Source organism: Oncorhynchus clarkii, chromosome 28 (assembly GCF_045791955.1).
Source record: "Oncorhynchus clarkii lewisi isolate Uvic-CL-2024 chromosome 28, UVic_Ocla_1.0, whole genome shotgun sequence".
In the NCBI taxonomy this organism is placed as follows: domain Eukaryota; kingdom Metazoa; phylum Chordata; class Actinopteri; order Salmoniformes; family Salmonidae; genus Oncorhynchus; species Oncorhynchus clarkii.
The window spans coordinates 156,589-173,715 of record NC_092174.1 but is presented as its reverse complement, the minus strand read 5'-3'; the positions used below and the strand labels follow the sequence as shown (position 1 = coordinate 173,715).

At 41.5% G+C, this 17,127-nt stretch overlaps 1 protein-coding gene across 2 annotated transcripts in view; it reads left to right on the top strand.

Moving 5' to 3' along the window:
• Positions 1-283: 283 nt before the first annotated feature.
• The window catches only part of LOC139386964 (kelch-like family member 18), an 82,151-nt gene continuing 65,307 nt past the window's right edge, over positions 284-17,127 (top strand). For both annotated transcript variants that reach the window (XM_071132876.1, XM_071132877.1), the window contains exons 1-3: positions 284-489; positions 5,810-5,940; positions 14,861-15,001. In XM_071132876.1, the coding sequence (XP_070988977.1) occupies positions 355-489; positions 5,810-5,940; positions 14,861-15,001 (407 nt within the window). In that variant the 5' untranslated portion in view covers positions 284-354. The remainder of the gene's footprint in view (positions 490-5,809; positions 5,941-14,860; positions 15,002-17,127) is intronic.

Genomic DNA, 17,127 nt, shown 5'->3' with positions numbered 1-17,127 from the left:
TACAGTCTATTACAGTGTATTGCATTTGGGCTGAAAATTTGCTGGATTGAATCCCTGAGCAGACAAGGTAAAAATCTGTCGATCTGCCCTTAAGTAAGGCAGTTAACCCCCATACAATTAAGGCGGCCCCCTGCACCTCTCAGATTCAGAGGGGTTTGGATTAAATGCAGAAAACGCATTGGCAGTTTTGGAATGCAGGCTTGTATTTTGAAGGTTTCCTTATTACCATACAAATACACGTCATAATTTGCGTTGCTGGCAGAATACTAGTGGATTGGAGAATATTCCTACTACGGTGTCTCGAGTCGGTCAGTTCCCCATTGTTAGGCGTTTTCATTATTTCCCTTTTCCTCAATGACGATGGGTGATATGATATATGAAGAACTGGAGGATTTGATGCATTTTTCAGTCCACGATTTACCAGGTCGTGGATATGCTGTTATGGAGGAGATCAGAAGGCAAGGGAAACTCTGCGATGTCACCCTGAAGGTATGTGTGGAGTTAGCTTAGTAGCTAGCCAAGCTCACTACAGTAACTTACTTTGAGAAAATAGCCAGCCGGCTAACTAGCTATCAATAGAAATATCGGCAAGCTAGCTAAATAACTTTAGCTAGCTAGCTGCAGAGCCTTCTATTTGTACATATAAAGCTCTAGCCTAGGTAAGTTATTGGCTAAGCAGCATAGCTAGCTACTGTAGCTACTGACTGTAAATGTATGAATGTATGAATGTATAAATCGCGATTTTCGTGCCAAATAAGTAACGTTAGTTATCTAACACATTTAGCCCTTCCCTTTCAAATGTCATAGTAGTTTTATCCACGATTTGGCCGCCCAACTTGCTAGCAGACTCACCCTACGTCCGGAAGAACCAATAAAAGCTTTAGCCAGAGGGAGTTTAACTTCGTTAGTTATTGGGTTGTAGAGAGCACCTACTGAAGTCTACGTTAACGTTATTGCCTATGCTGCAAGTTTTTAAAAAATTATGTTGCTGTGATGGCGAAGCAGCACACTAATTGGGTGTACGTTTACCTAAAACGTAAAGATCATCTTCACTTGACTGTTTGTTTTGTGGGAAACTCACCCCTGGTGCCTAGCTAGCTATAGTAATGGCCTCTCAAGCAAGACTTGGCCAACTGCTTACTAACGTATACAATACACAGCCCTGCCGAATTAGAATAATATAACGTAGCTAGTCAAGTAGGCCTTGCTTTCAGACAACTATCGACTACTGACCATTGTTATCTCAGATTGCGGTATTCTTGAATCAAATTAACATGACTAACCAGCCATTGCCCGTATCTTCACAAACCTCGAGCTGACTGTTAATTGTCCTAAAATCTGTGGCTTTAACACCTGCAGCATCACCTAAACGTTCACATTGCATGTGGTCAGTTGGACCTTGGTCAGTGAACATGGAAACAGCAGTTATATATTCGCTCTTCAGGCCCTCCCACGTGATGCACCTGCCCTATTAATAAGCACCATCATTATGATAAGCTGCAGTGTACTGTCCTGTAGCCTAGATATCTACTGGACCATATTCTGAAGCCCTTGGGAATTTCATCTTTATCTGTAACGCATCACCTCCAGCGAGCCTTCACTCTGGCTTCCATTAGTGCACTTTCTCATTAACAAGACCTGCACTGCATGCCCTACATGAAGGGGACTTCATGCCTTGACCTTGGAATTGGTTAGGCATAACAGTCAGTGCACCCACCTCATGCAAGATGTCTCTTTTGATTTTATAGTTTTTCATATAAAATAAACACACATTTCTCAAATAAGTAGCCCAATGAACAGTGGTGGGAAAAGTACTCAATTGTCATACTTGAGTAAAAGTATACAGTGCCTTGCGAAAGTATTCGGCCCACTTGAACTTTGCGACCTTTTGCCACATTTCAGGCTTCAAGCATAAAGATATAAAACTGTATTTTTTTGTGAAGAATCAACAACAAGTGGGACACGATCATGAAGTGGAACGACATTTATTGGATATTTCAAACTTTTTTAACAAATCAAAAACGTAAAAATTGGGCGTGCAAAATTATTCAGCCCCTTTACTTTCAGTGCAGCAAACTCTCTCCAGAAGTTCAGTGAGGATCTCTGAATGATCCAATGTTGACCTAAATGACTAATGATTATAAATACAATCCACCTGTGTGTAATCAAGTCTCCGTATAAATGCACCTGCACTGTGATAGTCTCAGAGGTCCGTTAAAAGCGCAGAGAGCATCATGAAGAACAAGGAACACACCAGGCAGGTCCGAGATACTGTTGTGAAGAAGTTTAAAGCCGGATTTGGATACAAAAAGATTTCCCAAGCTTTAAACATCCCAAGGAGCACTGTGCAAGCGATAATATTGAAATGGAAGGAGTATCAGACCACTGCAAATCTACCAAGACATGGCCGTCCCTCTAAACTTTCAGCTCATACAAGGAGAAGACTGATCAGAGATGCAGCCAAGAGGCCCATGATCACTCTGGATGAACTGCAGAGATCTACAGCTGAGGTGGGAGACTCTGTCCATAGGACAACAATCAGTCGTATATTGCACAAATCTGGCCTTTATGGAAGAGTGGCAAGAAGAAAGCCATTTCTTAAAGATATCCATAAAAAGTGTCGTTTAAAGTTTGCCACAAGCCACCTGGGAGACACACCAAACATGTGGAAGAAGGTGCTCTGGTCAGATGAAACCAAAATGGATCTTTTTGGCAACAATGCAAAACGTTATGTTTGGCGTAAAAGCAACACAGCTCTCACCCTGAACACACCATCCCCACTGTCAAACATGGTGGTGGCAGCATCATGGTTTGGGCCTGCTTTTCTTCAGCAGGGACAGGGAAGATGGTTAAAATTGATGGGAAGATGGATGGAGCCAAATACAGGACCATTCTGGAAGAAAACCTGATGGAGTCTGCAAAAGACCTGAGACTGGGACGGAGATTTGTCTTCCAACAAGACAATGATCCAAAACATAAAGCAAAATCTACAATGGAATGGTTCAAAAATAAACATATCCAGGTGTTAGAATGGCCAAGTCAAAGTCCAGACCTGAATCCAATCGAGAATCTGTGGAAAGAACTGAAAACTGCTGTTCACAAATGCTCTCCATCCAACCTCACTGAGCTCGAGCTGTTTTGCAAGGAGGAATGGGAAAAAATGTCAGTCTCTCGATGTGCAAAACTGATAGAGACATACCCCAAGCGACTTACAGCTGTAATCGCAGCAAAAGGTGGCGCTACAAAGTATTAACTTAAGGGGGCTGAATAATTTTGCACGCCCAATTTTTCAGTTTTTGATTTGTTAAAGTTTGAAATATCCAATAAATGTCGTTCCACTTCATGATTGTGTCCCACTTGTTGATTCTTCACAAAAAAATACAGTTTTATATCTTTATGTTTGAAGCCTGAAATGTGGCAAAAGGTCGCAAAGTTCAAGGGGGCCAAATACTTTCGCAAGGCACTGTATATACACCTTAATACAAAGTTACTAAAGTAAAATTCACTCAGTAAAATACTACTTAAGTAAAAGTCTAAAAGTATTTGGTTCTAAATATACTTAAGTATCAAAAGTAAATGTAATTGCAAACATTTCGTAAAAGTGTAAATCATTTCAAATTCCTTCTAATAACCAAAGCAGGCGGCACCATTTTCTTGTTTTTAAAATGTATGGATAGCCAGGGGCACTCTCCAACACTCAGACATAATTTACAAAAGGTGCATTTGTGTTTAGTGAGTCTGCCAGATCAGAGGCAGAAGGGATAACTATATGTTGTCTTGATAAGTGTGCGAATTGGACCATTTTCCTGTCCTGCTAAGCATTCACAATGTAACGAGTACTTTTAGGTGTCACGCAAAATGTATGGAGTAAAAAGTACATTATTTCCTTAGGGATGTAGTGAAGTAAAAGTTGAAAAATATAAATAGTATAGTACAGATACCACACAAAATTACTTAAGTAGTACTTTAAAGTATTTTTACTTAAGTACTTCACACCACCAATACATGTTGGTGTCGCCAAGGGGAAAGCAATGGTTAAAGGTGACATTAAGTTCTGATTACAGTTGAAGTCGGAAGTTTACATACACCTTAGCCAAATAAATTTAAACTCAGTTTTTCACAATTCCTGACATTTTAATCAGAGTAAAAAATCCCTGTCTTAGGTCAGTTAGGGTCAACACTTTATTTTAAGAATGTGAAGTGTCAGAATAATAGTAGAGAGAATGATTTATTTCAGCTTTTATTTCTTTCCTCATTCCCGGTGGTTCAGAAGTTTACATACACTCAATTAGTATTTGGTAGCATTGCCTTTAAATGGTTTAACTTGGGTCAAACATTTCAGGTAGCCTTCCACAAGCTTCCACAATAAGTTAGTGTAACTGAGTCTTTTTTTAGGCCTCCTTGCTCGCACACGCTGTTTCATTTCTGCTCTCACATTTTCTATGGGATTGCGGTCAGGGCTTAGTGATGGCCACTCCAATACCTTGACTTTGTTGTCCTTAAGCCAATTTGTCACAACTTTGGAAGTATGCTTGGGGTCATTGTCAATTTTGAAGACCCATTTGCGACCAAGCTTTAACTTCCTGACTGACATCTTGAGATGTTGCTTCACTATATCCATGTAATTTTCCTACCTCATGATGCCATCTATTTTGTGAAGTGCACCAGTCCCTCCTGCAGCAAAGCACCCCCACACCATGATGCTGCCACCCCAGTGCTTCACATTTGGGATGGTGTTCTTTGGCTTGCAAGCCTCCCCCTTTTTCCTCCAAACATAACGATGGTCATTATGGCCAAACAGTTCTATTTTAGTTGCATCAAACCTGAGGACATTTCTCCAAAAAGTACGATCTTTGTCCCCATGTGCAGTTGCAAACCGTAGTCTGGCTTTTTTTTATGGTGGTTTTGGAGCAGTGGCTTCTTCCTTGCTGAGCGGATTTGCAGGTTATGTCGATATAGGACTCGTTTTAATCTAGATATAGATACTTTTGTACCTGTTTCCTCCAACATCTTCACGTGGTCCTTTGCTGTTGTTCTGGGATTGATTTGCACTTTTCGCACCAAGGTACGTTCGTCTCTAGTAGACAGAACGCGTCTCCTTCCCTAGCGGTATGACCGCTGCGTGGTCCCATGGTGTTTATAATTGCGTACTATTGTTTGTACAGATGAACGTGGTACCTTCAGGCGTTTAGAAATAGCTCCCAAGGATGAACAGACTTGTGGTGGTCTACAATTTTTTTTCAGAGGTCTTGGATGATTTCTTTTGATTTTCCCATGATGTCAAGCACTGAGTTTGAAGGTAGGCCTTGAAATACATACACAGGTACACCTCCAATTGACTCCAATGATGTCAATTAGTCTATCTGAACTTCTAAAGCCATGACATCATTTTCTGGAATTTTCCTAGCTGTTTCAAGGCACAGTCAAATTAGTGTATGTAAACTTCTGACCAACTGGAATTGTTATACAGTTAATTGTAAGTTAAATAATCTGTCTGTAAACAATTGTTAGAAAAATTACTTGTCATGCACAAAGTAGATGTCCTAATCGACTTGCCGAAACTATAGTTTGTCAACACGAAATTTGTGGAGTGGTTGAAAAACGAGTTTAAATGACTCCATCATAAGTGTATGTAAACGTCCGACTTCAACTGTATTACAATCCTCTCAAATGAATGCACTTAAGGTGGGCTTGATTTAGCTTGGAGTATGCACCCTTTTGATGCTATTCTGTTTGTTCCATTCTACCGTATGGAACATGTATTTGACCCATGTCTGGACTAAATCACTTGCTTGTATCGCCCTTACAGGTTGGAGACCACAAGTTCAGTGCCCACAGGATTGTTCTGGCTGCCTCCATCCCTTACTTCCATGCCATGTTTACGAATGACATGGTAGAGTGCAAGCAAGATGAGATTGTAATGCAAGGGATGGACCCTAGGTAAGGCCTCTATAGCCTACTCACTCAGCAGCACTGAGAGTGGAGGCTGTTATAGCAGCAAAGGGGAAACATCTATTAATGCCCATTTGGAATGAGATGTTCGAGGGGCAGGTGTATTGCCTGGACCAGAAACAGCCCATCACCTTAGCCAATATTAATCATTGTAATAACACATTTAAAATCAGTTACAACGTTATTATCGCCATTTGAAAATTAATCTTCGAAGTCGTGCACACATGATGTTTCAAGTTATGTAAGTGCGTTATTTTGACAATTCACAAATTCTCTGCTGAGCTGTCAAGCTGATCACCTAACAATGCAAACCATGTTCCAAAATGTTCAACAAAGTAGGCTAAGTGCTTTTTTTGTAAAATGGACCTGTTTTAAAGATGCACTATGCAGAAATTGCTCCGCCATTTCCTGGTTGCAAAAATTCTAATAGTTCACCTAATTTCAGTCAGTGACAAAACAAGCTAGTATAATGTAGAGAATCATTGCACAATCTAAACCGCTGTGAAATATTGTGTTTTCAGCTGTTTGAAGCTGGTGTACAAACCCGAAAGTAAAAGACGCAAAAACTAAAAGGAAGAACTGGAAGCATAGAAATAGAACATACAGTGCCTTGCGAAAGTATTCGGCCCCCTTGAACTTTGCGACCTTTTACCACATTTCAGGCTTCAAACATAAAGATATAAAACTGTATTTATTTGTGAAGAATCAACAACAAGTGGGACACAATCATGAAGTGGAACGACATTTATTGGATATTTCAAACTTTTTTTAACAAATCAAAAACTGAAAAATTGGGCGTGCAAAATTATTCAGCCCCTTTACTTTCAGTGCAGCAAACTCTCTCCAGAAGTTTAGTGAGGATCTCTGAATGATCCAATGTTGACCTAAATGACTAATGATGATAAATACAATCCACCTGTGTGTAATCAAGTCTCCGTATAAATGCACCTGCACTGTGATAGTCTCAGAGGTCCGTTAAAAGCGCAGAGAGCATCATGAAGAACAAGGAACACACCAGGCAGGTCCGATATACTGTTGTGAAGAAGTTTAAAGCCGGATTTGGATACAAAAAGATTTCCCAAGCTTTAAACATCCCAAGGAGCACTGTGCAAGCGATAATATTGAAATGGAAGGAGTATCAGACCACTGCAAATCTACCAAGACCTGGCCGTCCCTCTAAACTTTCAGCTCATACAAGGAGAAGACTGATCAGAGATGCAGCCAAGAGGCCCATGATCACTCTGGATGAACTGCAGAGATCTACAGCTGAGGTGGGAGACTCTGTCCATAGGACAACAATCAGTCGTATATTACACAAATCTGGCCTTTATGGAAGAGTGACAAGAAGAAAGCCATTTCTTAAAGATATCCATAAAAAGTGTTGTTTAAAGTTTGCCACAAGCCACCTGGGAGACACACCAAACATGTGGAAGAAGGTGCTCTGGTCAGATGAAACCAAAATTGAACTTTTTGGCAACAATGCAAAACGTTATGTTTGGCGTAAAAGCAACACAGCTGAACACACCATCCCCACTGTCAAACATGGTGGTGGCAGCATCATGGTTTGGGCCTGCTTTTCTTCAGCAGGGACAGGGAAGATGGTTAAAATTGATGGGAAGATGGATGGAGCCAAATACAGGACCATTCTGGAAGAAAACCTGATGGAGTCTGCAAAAGACCTGAGACTGGGACGGAGATTTGTCTTCCAATAAGACAATGATCCAAAACATAAAGCAAAATCTACAATGGAATGGTTCAAAAATAAACATATCCAGGTGTTAGAATGGCCAAGTCAAAGTCCAAACCTGAATCCAATCGAGAATCTGTGGAAAGAACTGAAAACTGCTGTTCACAAATGCTCTCCATCCAACCTCACTGAGCTCGAGCTGTTTTGCAAGGAGGAATGGGAAAAAATTTCAGTCTCTCGATGTGCAAAACTGATAGAGACATACCCCAAGCGACTTACAGCTGTAATCGCAGCAAAAGGTGGCGCTACAAAGTATTAACTTAAGGGGCTGAATAATTTTGCACGCCCAATTTTTCAGTTTTTGATTTGTTAAAAAAGTGTGAAATATCCAATAAATGTCGTTCCACTTCATGATTGTGTCCCACTTGTTGTTGATTCTTCACAAAAAAATACAGTTTTATATCTTTATGTTTGAAGCCTGAAATGTGGCAAAAGGTCGCAAAGTTCAAGGGGGCCGAATACTTTCGCAAGGCACTGTAGCATAGCATTATGCCTTGCTAGCAGCAGGCAACCTTGTCACGGAAATCAGAAAAGCAATCAAATTAAATAGTTTACCTTTGATGAACTTCGGATGTTTTCACTCACGAGACTCCCAGCCAAAGTTAATTTTTCCCCCAAAATATTATTTTTGTAGGCAAAATAGCTCCGTTTGTTCTTCACGTTTGGCTGAGAAATCGCCTGGAAATTGCGGTCACCACAACGGCGAAAAATATTCCAAATTCGCTCCATAATATCGACAGAAACATGGCAAATGTTGTTTAGAATCCATCCTCAAGGTGTTTTTCTAATATCTATTCGATAATATATTTGTCGGGACAATTCTTTTTTCACTCTGACTGATTGGAGTAATGGCTACCTCTGTATTTTACGTGAGAATCTCTCTCGGAGCCACCATGTGACCACTTGCGCAATGTGGCTGCCTACGGCTATTCTTCAACAGAAATGCGTAAAACTACGTCACAATGCTGTAGACACCTTGGGGAATACGTAGAAAGCGTAAGCTCGTTGATGGTACATTCACAGCTGAATAGGGAGTCATTGGAACCCAGCGCTTTCAAAACCTGGGGCACTTCCGGATTGGATTTTTCTCAGGCTTTCGCCTGCAACATCAGTTTTGTTATACTCACAGACAATATCTTTACAGTTTTGGAAACATTAGTGTTTTCTATTCAAAACTGTCAATTATATGCATAGCATCTTTTCCTGACAAAATATCCCGTTTAAAACGGGAATGTTTTTTTTCTTCCAAAAATGAAAATACTGCCCCCTAACACCAAGAGGTTAACAAAAAATCATGTATGTCATATCAAATATATTCACCCCACCCTGTATTGTAACCAAAACTTACCAGAAAGCATGTAGTCCTTGGCTCAGACAGTGTAGTAGTGTGGGCTCAATAGCATCTCATTAGTGTGCAAGATCTTGAGAATCAGCTGTACGTGTGATGGAAGAAGGCACTGTGCATGCAGAGGGTTGCAATTCCATTGAATTGGGGATTGTTTAACTAAAATATGCCACAAGACCTAGAATTGCCTTGCGTATCCCACAAAAAAAGGTTCACTGTTATAAGCTAACTTTTTGATGAATTTAAGCAAAATTCCCGGGCTTAACTTCCCATGGAAAATTTTACGTACATTTCAGGAAATTTACCGGGAGGTTTCCGACCCTACTCTTTTTGAACTGCGCTGTTGGTTAAGTGCTTGTAAGTAAGCATTTTATGGTAAGGTCTACACTTGCCCACTATTATTTATATTCTAACTATAGAATTAGAATAACATTCCATTTCCATGATTCCAACAGTTCACCCAAGTGTTTTGATATAAGTCAAATTGCAAGTTCAACATTTGGTTAAAAATAAGGCCTTTTTTGCCCATATTGTGTAGCAGTGTAGAAATTCTCAAATGAGTGCAGAAATGCAGGAAATTATTTTTGTTTGAAGTTTAATTGAACAGTATAAAACAATCAGAATGGAGAAAGACTAATTGAAATCACTTACAATATATGTGTTGCCTCGCTAGGGTCACGCACTACTCATAAATCTAATTGTGTACTTTTAAATCAAAAACATAAAATATTGTCATAACAAATTTGGGCCTCCCGGGTGGCGCAGTGGTTAAGGGCGCTGTACTGCAGCGCCAGCTGTGCCATCAGAGTCCCTGGGTTCGCGCCCAGGCTCTGTCGTAACCGGCCGCGACCGGAAGGTCCGTGGGGCGACGCACAATTGGCCTAGCGTCGTCCGGGTTAGGGAGGGATTGGTCGGTAGGGATCTCCTTGTCTCATCGCGCACCAGCGACTCCTGTGGCGGGCCGGGCGCAGTGCGCGCTAGCCAAGGTTGCCAGGGGCACGGTGTAGCCTCCGACACATTGGTGCGGCTGGCTTCCGGGTTGGATGCGCGCTGTGTTAAGAAGCAGTATGGCTTCATGCAGAGGGTTGCAATTCCATTGAATTGGGGAGTGTATCGGAGGACGCATGACATTCAGCCTTCGTCTCTCCCGAGCCGGGAATTGTAGCAATGAGACAAGATAGTAGCTACTACAACAATTGGATACCACGAAAATTGGGGAGAAAAAGGGGTAAAAATTAAAAAAAATAACAAATTTGGAAAATACCGTGATATATTTTGGCCATATTGCCCAGCTCTATGATTCATTTCAAGTACACAATTGTAATCATTGGGCTAACTTCCAGATAGCTTGCAGGTGCGTCGAAGAGGGAATGAACTTCAAAAATGACCATTTTATAGAAAAGGTATTTACTTTATTTACAGCGCAAACCCAGGGACTCTAAACCCAGCTGTAAATTAGGGGTTTGGCCGGTGGGGCTTTACTTGGCTCATCGCTCTCTAAAGAGCGAGGCTAGCCCCTGTCACGAGTTGAAAAGTGTTTCCTCTGAGCAGGAAGCTGCTGGCTTCCTGGTTAAGCTGGTGGGTGTTAAGGAGCGTGGTTTGACGGGTCATGTTTCAGAGGACGCATGACTTCACCTCTCCGGAGCCCGTTGGGAAGTTGCAGCGAAGAGAGAAAAGGGGGGTAAAAGACAACGACAACAAAAACATGCCTATTTACTCTTTCATCTGACTGCTCAATCCACTGTCTAATAAGCCCAGCTAGGCAATTTATAAACTTGATCTCCACTATAAAAAGCATCTAGACATAATCTCACATTTCTTTTAAACTAACATTTAGTTTTCAACAGCGGAGATATGTATAAACCCTGCTGTCTGTCTCTCCGACAATTGAAACATCGTTTCAATATTCAAATTCCATTCCATAGTAATGAACGTGTCCTGGTAGTCGGGATGAGACTGACAGGAAGGCAGCTTTTCTCAGCCAATCAAAATCATGAATCAGTCAAGTTTTTATGGTTATACATGGTTGAAGTCGGAAGTTGACATACACTTAGGTTGGAGTCATTAAAACTTGTTTTTCAACCACTCCACAAATGTCTTGTTAACAAACTATAGTTTTGGCAAGTCGGTTAGGACATCTACTTTGTGCATGACACAAGTCATTTTTCCAACAATTGTTTACAGATAGATTATTTCACTTAGAATTCACTGTATCACAATTCCAGGAAGTTAAAGCTTGGTCGCAAATGGGTCTTCCAAATGGACAATGACCCCAAGGATACTTCCAAAGTTGTGTCAAAATGGCTTAAGGACAACAAAGTCCAGGTATTGGAGTGGCCATCACAAAGCCCTGTCCTCAATCCCATGGAAAATTTGTTGGCAGAACTGAAAAAGCTGGTGTGAACAAGGAGGCCTACAAACCTGACTTACACCAGCTCTGTCAGGAGGAATGGGCCAAAATTCACCGAACTTATTGTGGGAAGCTTGTGGAAGGCTACCCAAAACGTTTAACCCAAGTTAAACAATTTAAAGGCAGTGCTACCAAATACTAAGTGACCCAGTGAACCTGAAATAAATCATTCTCTCTGTTATTCTGACATTTCACGTTCTTGAAATAACGTGGTGATCCAAACTGACCTAAAAAAGGGAATTTGTACTATGATTAAATATCCAGAATTGTGTTTAAATGTATTTTTCTAAGGTGTATGTAAACTTCCGACTTCAACTGTATATACAAAATTATCAATAGAAAACAGGTAAAACAAAACAAAGTGCAGCTAGGTGTGCAGTCTTTCCAACTTCAGTTTGAAGTTGTTGTTTTGTTGGCTAGCTCTCGAACAACAGTGTCCTGATGAGAGCACATTTTATACACCAGGTGAAATCACGCCTCATTAGCTCATTGTTATGGATGTATCCAAATATCATTAGAAAACAAATGCCAAAGCAGCTACTTTGTTGTTATTCTGACTGCACTGTTTGTAATTGTCAGTTAGCTGTAGTTGGCTCGCTAGCAATCGAGGGATAAGAATGTTACCAGCCAGTTTGGCAATGGAGTATTTAGAACAAACGACTTGGTTGCGTCCATAGATACAGATCAAAAAGACTGAACAACCTGGTTGCATCTTTGGCAACCAAACCAATAGAACGAACGACCAGCCGACTTTGGAAGCAACCCTTGATTTGTGTCGGGACTGTTTCTTCTGGAAGGAAGAAATTGTATTAATAACCTGTTGTATAAAAGTGATAATGCCCTCAAAGCTGGTGTTTGGAAGATATTTTGGCACGGTTTGTCGGCCCTTGACATTGTCTCGAGCCTAACACCCTTGCCAATATATCCTCCAAACACCGGCTTTTGGCATTATCACTTCATTATTCTATGGCTGCTTGTGATAAGTGTCAACCCACATTTATTCAAATTCGTTTTTTCCTTGCCAAGAAATGTCCTTTCGTTTTGAAAGTTTGTTTCTTAAATCTTTTTTTATTGTTGTAATGATTTCATGTTTTTTTCATCAATATTTGAAATAACTTGTTAAATACACTTTGACACTTTCATAAAGCACTGTGACCATCCTGTCACTTTACTTGGACTAAGAAAATACACTTTATTACACTGTCAAGAAGTATTATGACCATGTAAGCCAGATAGGCCTATCGGATAAAACCCTTATATCAATCAAAAAGAGGGTGTCTTGTCCTGCTCCTGAAATCTGCTGCTGCGTTCAGCCCAGTCATCAGCAACAGAACATTGGGGTCGGGGCATGTCTGACATCAATGTGTGTGCAATTATAATGATGTATGAAGATTATATACACTGCTCAAAAAAATAAAGGGAACACTTAAACAACACAATGTAACTCCAAGTCAATCACACTTCTGTGAAATCAAACTGTCCACTTAGGAAGCAACACTGATTGACAATAAATTTCACATGCTGTTGTTCAAATGGAATAGACAACAGGTGGAAATTATAGGCAATTAGCAAGACACCCCCAATAAAGGAGTGGTTCTACAGGTGGTGACCACAGACCACTTCTCAGTTCCCATGCTTCCTGGCTGATGTTTTGGTCACTTTTTTGAATGCTGGCGGTGCTTTCACTCTAGTGGTAGCATGAGATGGAGTCTACAACCCACACAAGTGGCTCAGGTAGTGCAGCTCATCCAGGATGGCACATCAATGTGAGCTGTAGCAAGAAGGTTTGCTGTGTCTGTCAGCGTAGTGTCCAGAGCATGGAGGCGCTACCAGGAGACAGGCCAGTACATCAGGAGACGTGGAGGAGGCCGTAGGAGGGCAACAACCCAGCAGCAAGACCGCTACCACCGCCTTTGTGCAAGGAGGAGCAGGAGGAGCACTGCCAGAGCCCTGCGAAATGACCTCCAGCACGCCACAAATGTGCATGTGTCTGCTCAAACGGTCAGAAACAGACTCTATGAGGGTGGTATGAGGGCCCGACGTCCACAGGTGGGGGTTGTGCTTACAGCCCAACACCGTGCAGGACGTTTGGCATTTGCCAGAGAACACCAAGATTGGCAAATTCGCCACTGGCGCCCTGTGCTCTTCACAGATGAAAGCAGGTTCACACTGATCACGTGACAGACGTAAGAGTCTGGAAACGCCGTGGAGAATGTTCTGCTGCCTGCAACATCCTCCAGCATGACCGGTTTGGTGGTGGGTCAGTCATGGTGTGGGGTGGCATTTCTTTGGGGGGCAACACAGAGAAATTCCACCCCACACCATGACTGACCCACCGCAAAACCGGTCATGCTGGAGGATGTTGCAGGCAGCAGAACGTTCTCCACGGCGTCTCCAGACTGTCACGTCTGTCACATGTTCTCAGGTGAACCTGCTTTCATCTGTGAAGAGCACAGGGCGCCAGAGGTAGCCTGACTGCCATTAGGTACCGAGATGAGATCCTCAGACTCCTTGTGAGACCATATGCTGGTGCGGTTGGCCCTGGGTTCCTCCTAATGCAAGACAATGCTAGACCTCATGTGGCTGGTGTGTGTCAGCAGTTCCTGCAAGAGGAAGGCATTGATGCTATGGACTGGCCCGCCCGTTCCCCAGACCTGAATCCAATTGAGCACATCTGGGACATCATGTCTGCACCACAGACTGTCCAGGAGTCGGCGGATGCTTTAGTCCAGGTCTGGGAGGAGATCTCTCAGGAGACCATCCGCCACCTCATCAGGAGCATGCCCAGGCGTTGTAGGGAGGTCATACAGGCACGTGGAGGCCACACAACTCTACTGAGCCTCATTTTGACTTGTTTTAAGGACATTACATCAAAGTTGGATCAGCCTGTAGTGTGGTTTTCCACTTTAATTTTGTGTGACTCCAAATCCAGACCTCCATGGGTTGATAAATTTGATTTCCATTGATCATTTTTGTGTGATTTTGTTGTCAGCACATTCAACTATGTAAAGAAAAAAGTATTTCATAAGAATATTTCATTCAGATCTAGGATGTGTTGTTTTAGTGTTCCCTTTATTTTTTTGAGCAGTGTATAATATAAACATACTGCAAGCTATGGTGTAATGGAATGTGTTGCCTTGTGTGGTAGGTTTTGGCATTCTAATATAGGTATCATAACCAGCCATAAATTAACCCAATATATGTCACAATTGTAAATATGTCAAGAAAATGTTATGACCATATAACAGCTAATGACAAGTAATGTCAGCTGTTATGACATGGTTATGCCAGTTATGACATGGTGTCAAGTAAAGTGTTACCAAAGTAACTAATCGGGGGGGGGTTCTGTACTGGGCCACAGTGCTGCTCCCTTACATCAGGTGTCCTTCTTTTTCCCCCTTGGCAGTGCACTTGAAGCTTTGATCAATTTTGCGTATAATGGCCATGTGGCCATCGACCAGCAGAACGTCCAGTCCCTGCTGATTGGAGCCAGCTTTTTGCAGCTGCAGAATGTCAAGGATGCCTGCTGCTCCTTCCTCCAGGAAAGGTGTGTTCTCACATACGCATTATACACGCACACACATTTAATTGGTCCTTGAAAAATGTAAATGCATGTGCCATGTGTTGGCTGATTTATATTGATTCATCAAGAGAGAACCTTGTTTAACTTTTGTCTCCCTCACTTCACTTTTGGGCTGTTCAAACCACTGAGGCATTTAATCTCTCTGGGAAATGTGGGATGGTAGCGTCCCACCCCGCCAAAAGTGCTGGGCGCCAAATTCAAAACAACAAAAATCTCACAATTAAAATTTCTCAAGCATACTCATAATTTACATTTCTCAAGCATACAAGTATTTTACACCATTTTAAAGATAAAATTCTCATTAATCCAGCCACAGTATCTGATTTCAAAAATGCTTTACAGCAAAAGCAACACAAACGATTATGTTAGGTCACCACCAAGTCACAGAAAAACACAGCCATTTTCCCAGCCAAAGAGAGGAGTTACAAAAAGCAGAAATATAGATAAAATTAATCACTAACCTTTGATCTTCATCAGATGACACTCATAGGACTTCATTTTACACAATACATGTATGTTTTGTTCGATAAAGTGCATATTTATATCCAAAAATCTAATTTTACATTGGCGTGTTATGTTCCGTAGTTCCAAAACATGCGTTGATTTTTCAGAGATCCACATCAATTTTCAGAAATACTCAAAATAAACATTGATAAGAGAGAAACTTCTCCTTAATGCAACCGCTGTGTCAGATTTAAAAACAACTTTACGCAAAAAGCATACCATGCAATAATCTGAGTACAGCGCTCAGAGCCCAAACAAGCCATAAAGATATCCGCCATGTTGTGTAGTCAACATTAGTCAAAAATAGCATTATAAATATTCACTTGCCGTTGATAATCTTCATCATAATGCAGTCCCAGGAATCCCAGTTCAACAATACATGTTTGATTTGTTCGATAAAGTTCATCATTTATGTCCAAACACCTCCTTTTGTTAGCGTGTTTGGTTAACATATCCAAACTCACGACACGCGTGAGTCCAGCGGAAAGGTCGGACGAAAAGTCCAAAAAGTTCCGTTACAGTCCCTAGGAACAAACGAAGTATAGAATCAATCTTTCGGATGTTTTTTTCATAAATCTTCAGTAATGTTTCAACCGGAGAATTCCTTTGTCTGTAGAAAAGCAATGGAGCACGAGGTAACTCTCACATGAACACAAGCCCATGGCACTCTGCCAGACACCTGGCTCAATCCCCTCTCATTCTAGCGGAAGCCTTAGGAAGTGCAAAATGACTCCACAGACACTGAAAATTGGAATGGCAATGAGTTGAAAAACTACAAACCTCAGATTTCCTACTTCCTGGTTGGATTTTTCTCACGTTTTCGCCTGCCATATGAGTTCTGTTACACTCACAGACATCATTCAAACAGTTTCTGAAACTTCAGAGTGTTTTCTATCCAAATATACCAATTATATCCATAATAGCAGGCAGTTTACTCTGGGCACCTTATTCATCCAAGCTACTCAATACTGCCCCCCCAGTCACCAAGAGGTAAAAGCAGGCCTTAAAACTCACCTCTATCAGCTGGCCTGCCCTTCCTCTTATATTTGATTGTTGTGTTATATAACACTAAACATTCTAAGCTGTGGAGGGATTTCCTCCCTCCTACAATTTTTGCGCCCGTTTTTGGGCTCAAAAGAAGTGCGTCGTCCTCTTACGTAGGCTGGCCACTTCATAATCTGCTGTGTTTTGTCTTTTTTACTGCACCCAATGTTCCTGGACAAAATCATTTGGCTTTATGCTTTTCCAACTGTCTTGAAGGAGTTCCCACATATGTGACCGACCGACCGTCTTATGTAGCAAATTTTTAAGTTGTGTTACGGTTTGCAACTGCACATTGGGACAAAGATCATACTTTTTGGAGAAATGTCCTCTGGTCTGATGAAACAAAAATAGAACTGTTTGACCATAATGACCATCGTTATGTTTGGAGGAAAAAGGGGGATGCTTGCAAGACGAAGAACACCATCCCAACCGTGAAGCACAGGGGTGGCAGCGTCATGTTGTGGGGGTGCTTTGCTGCAGGAGGGACTGGTGCACTTCACAAAATAGATGGCATCATGAGGTAGGATAAGTATGTGGATATA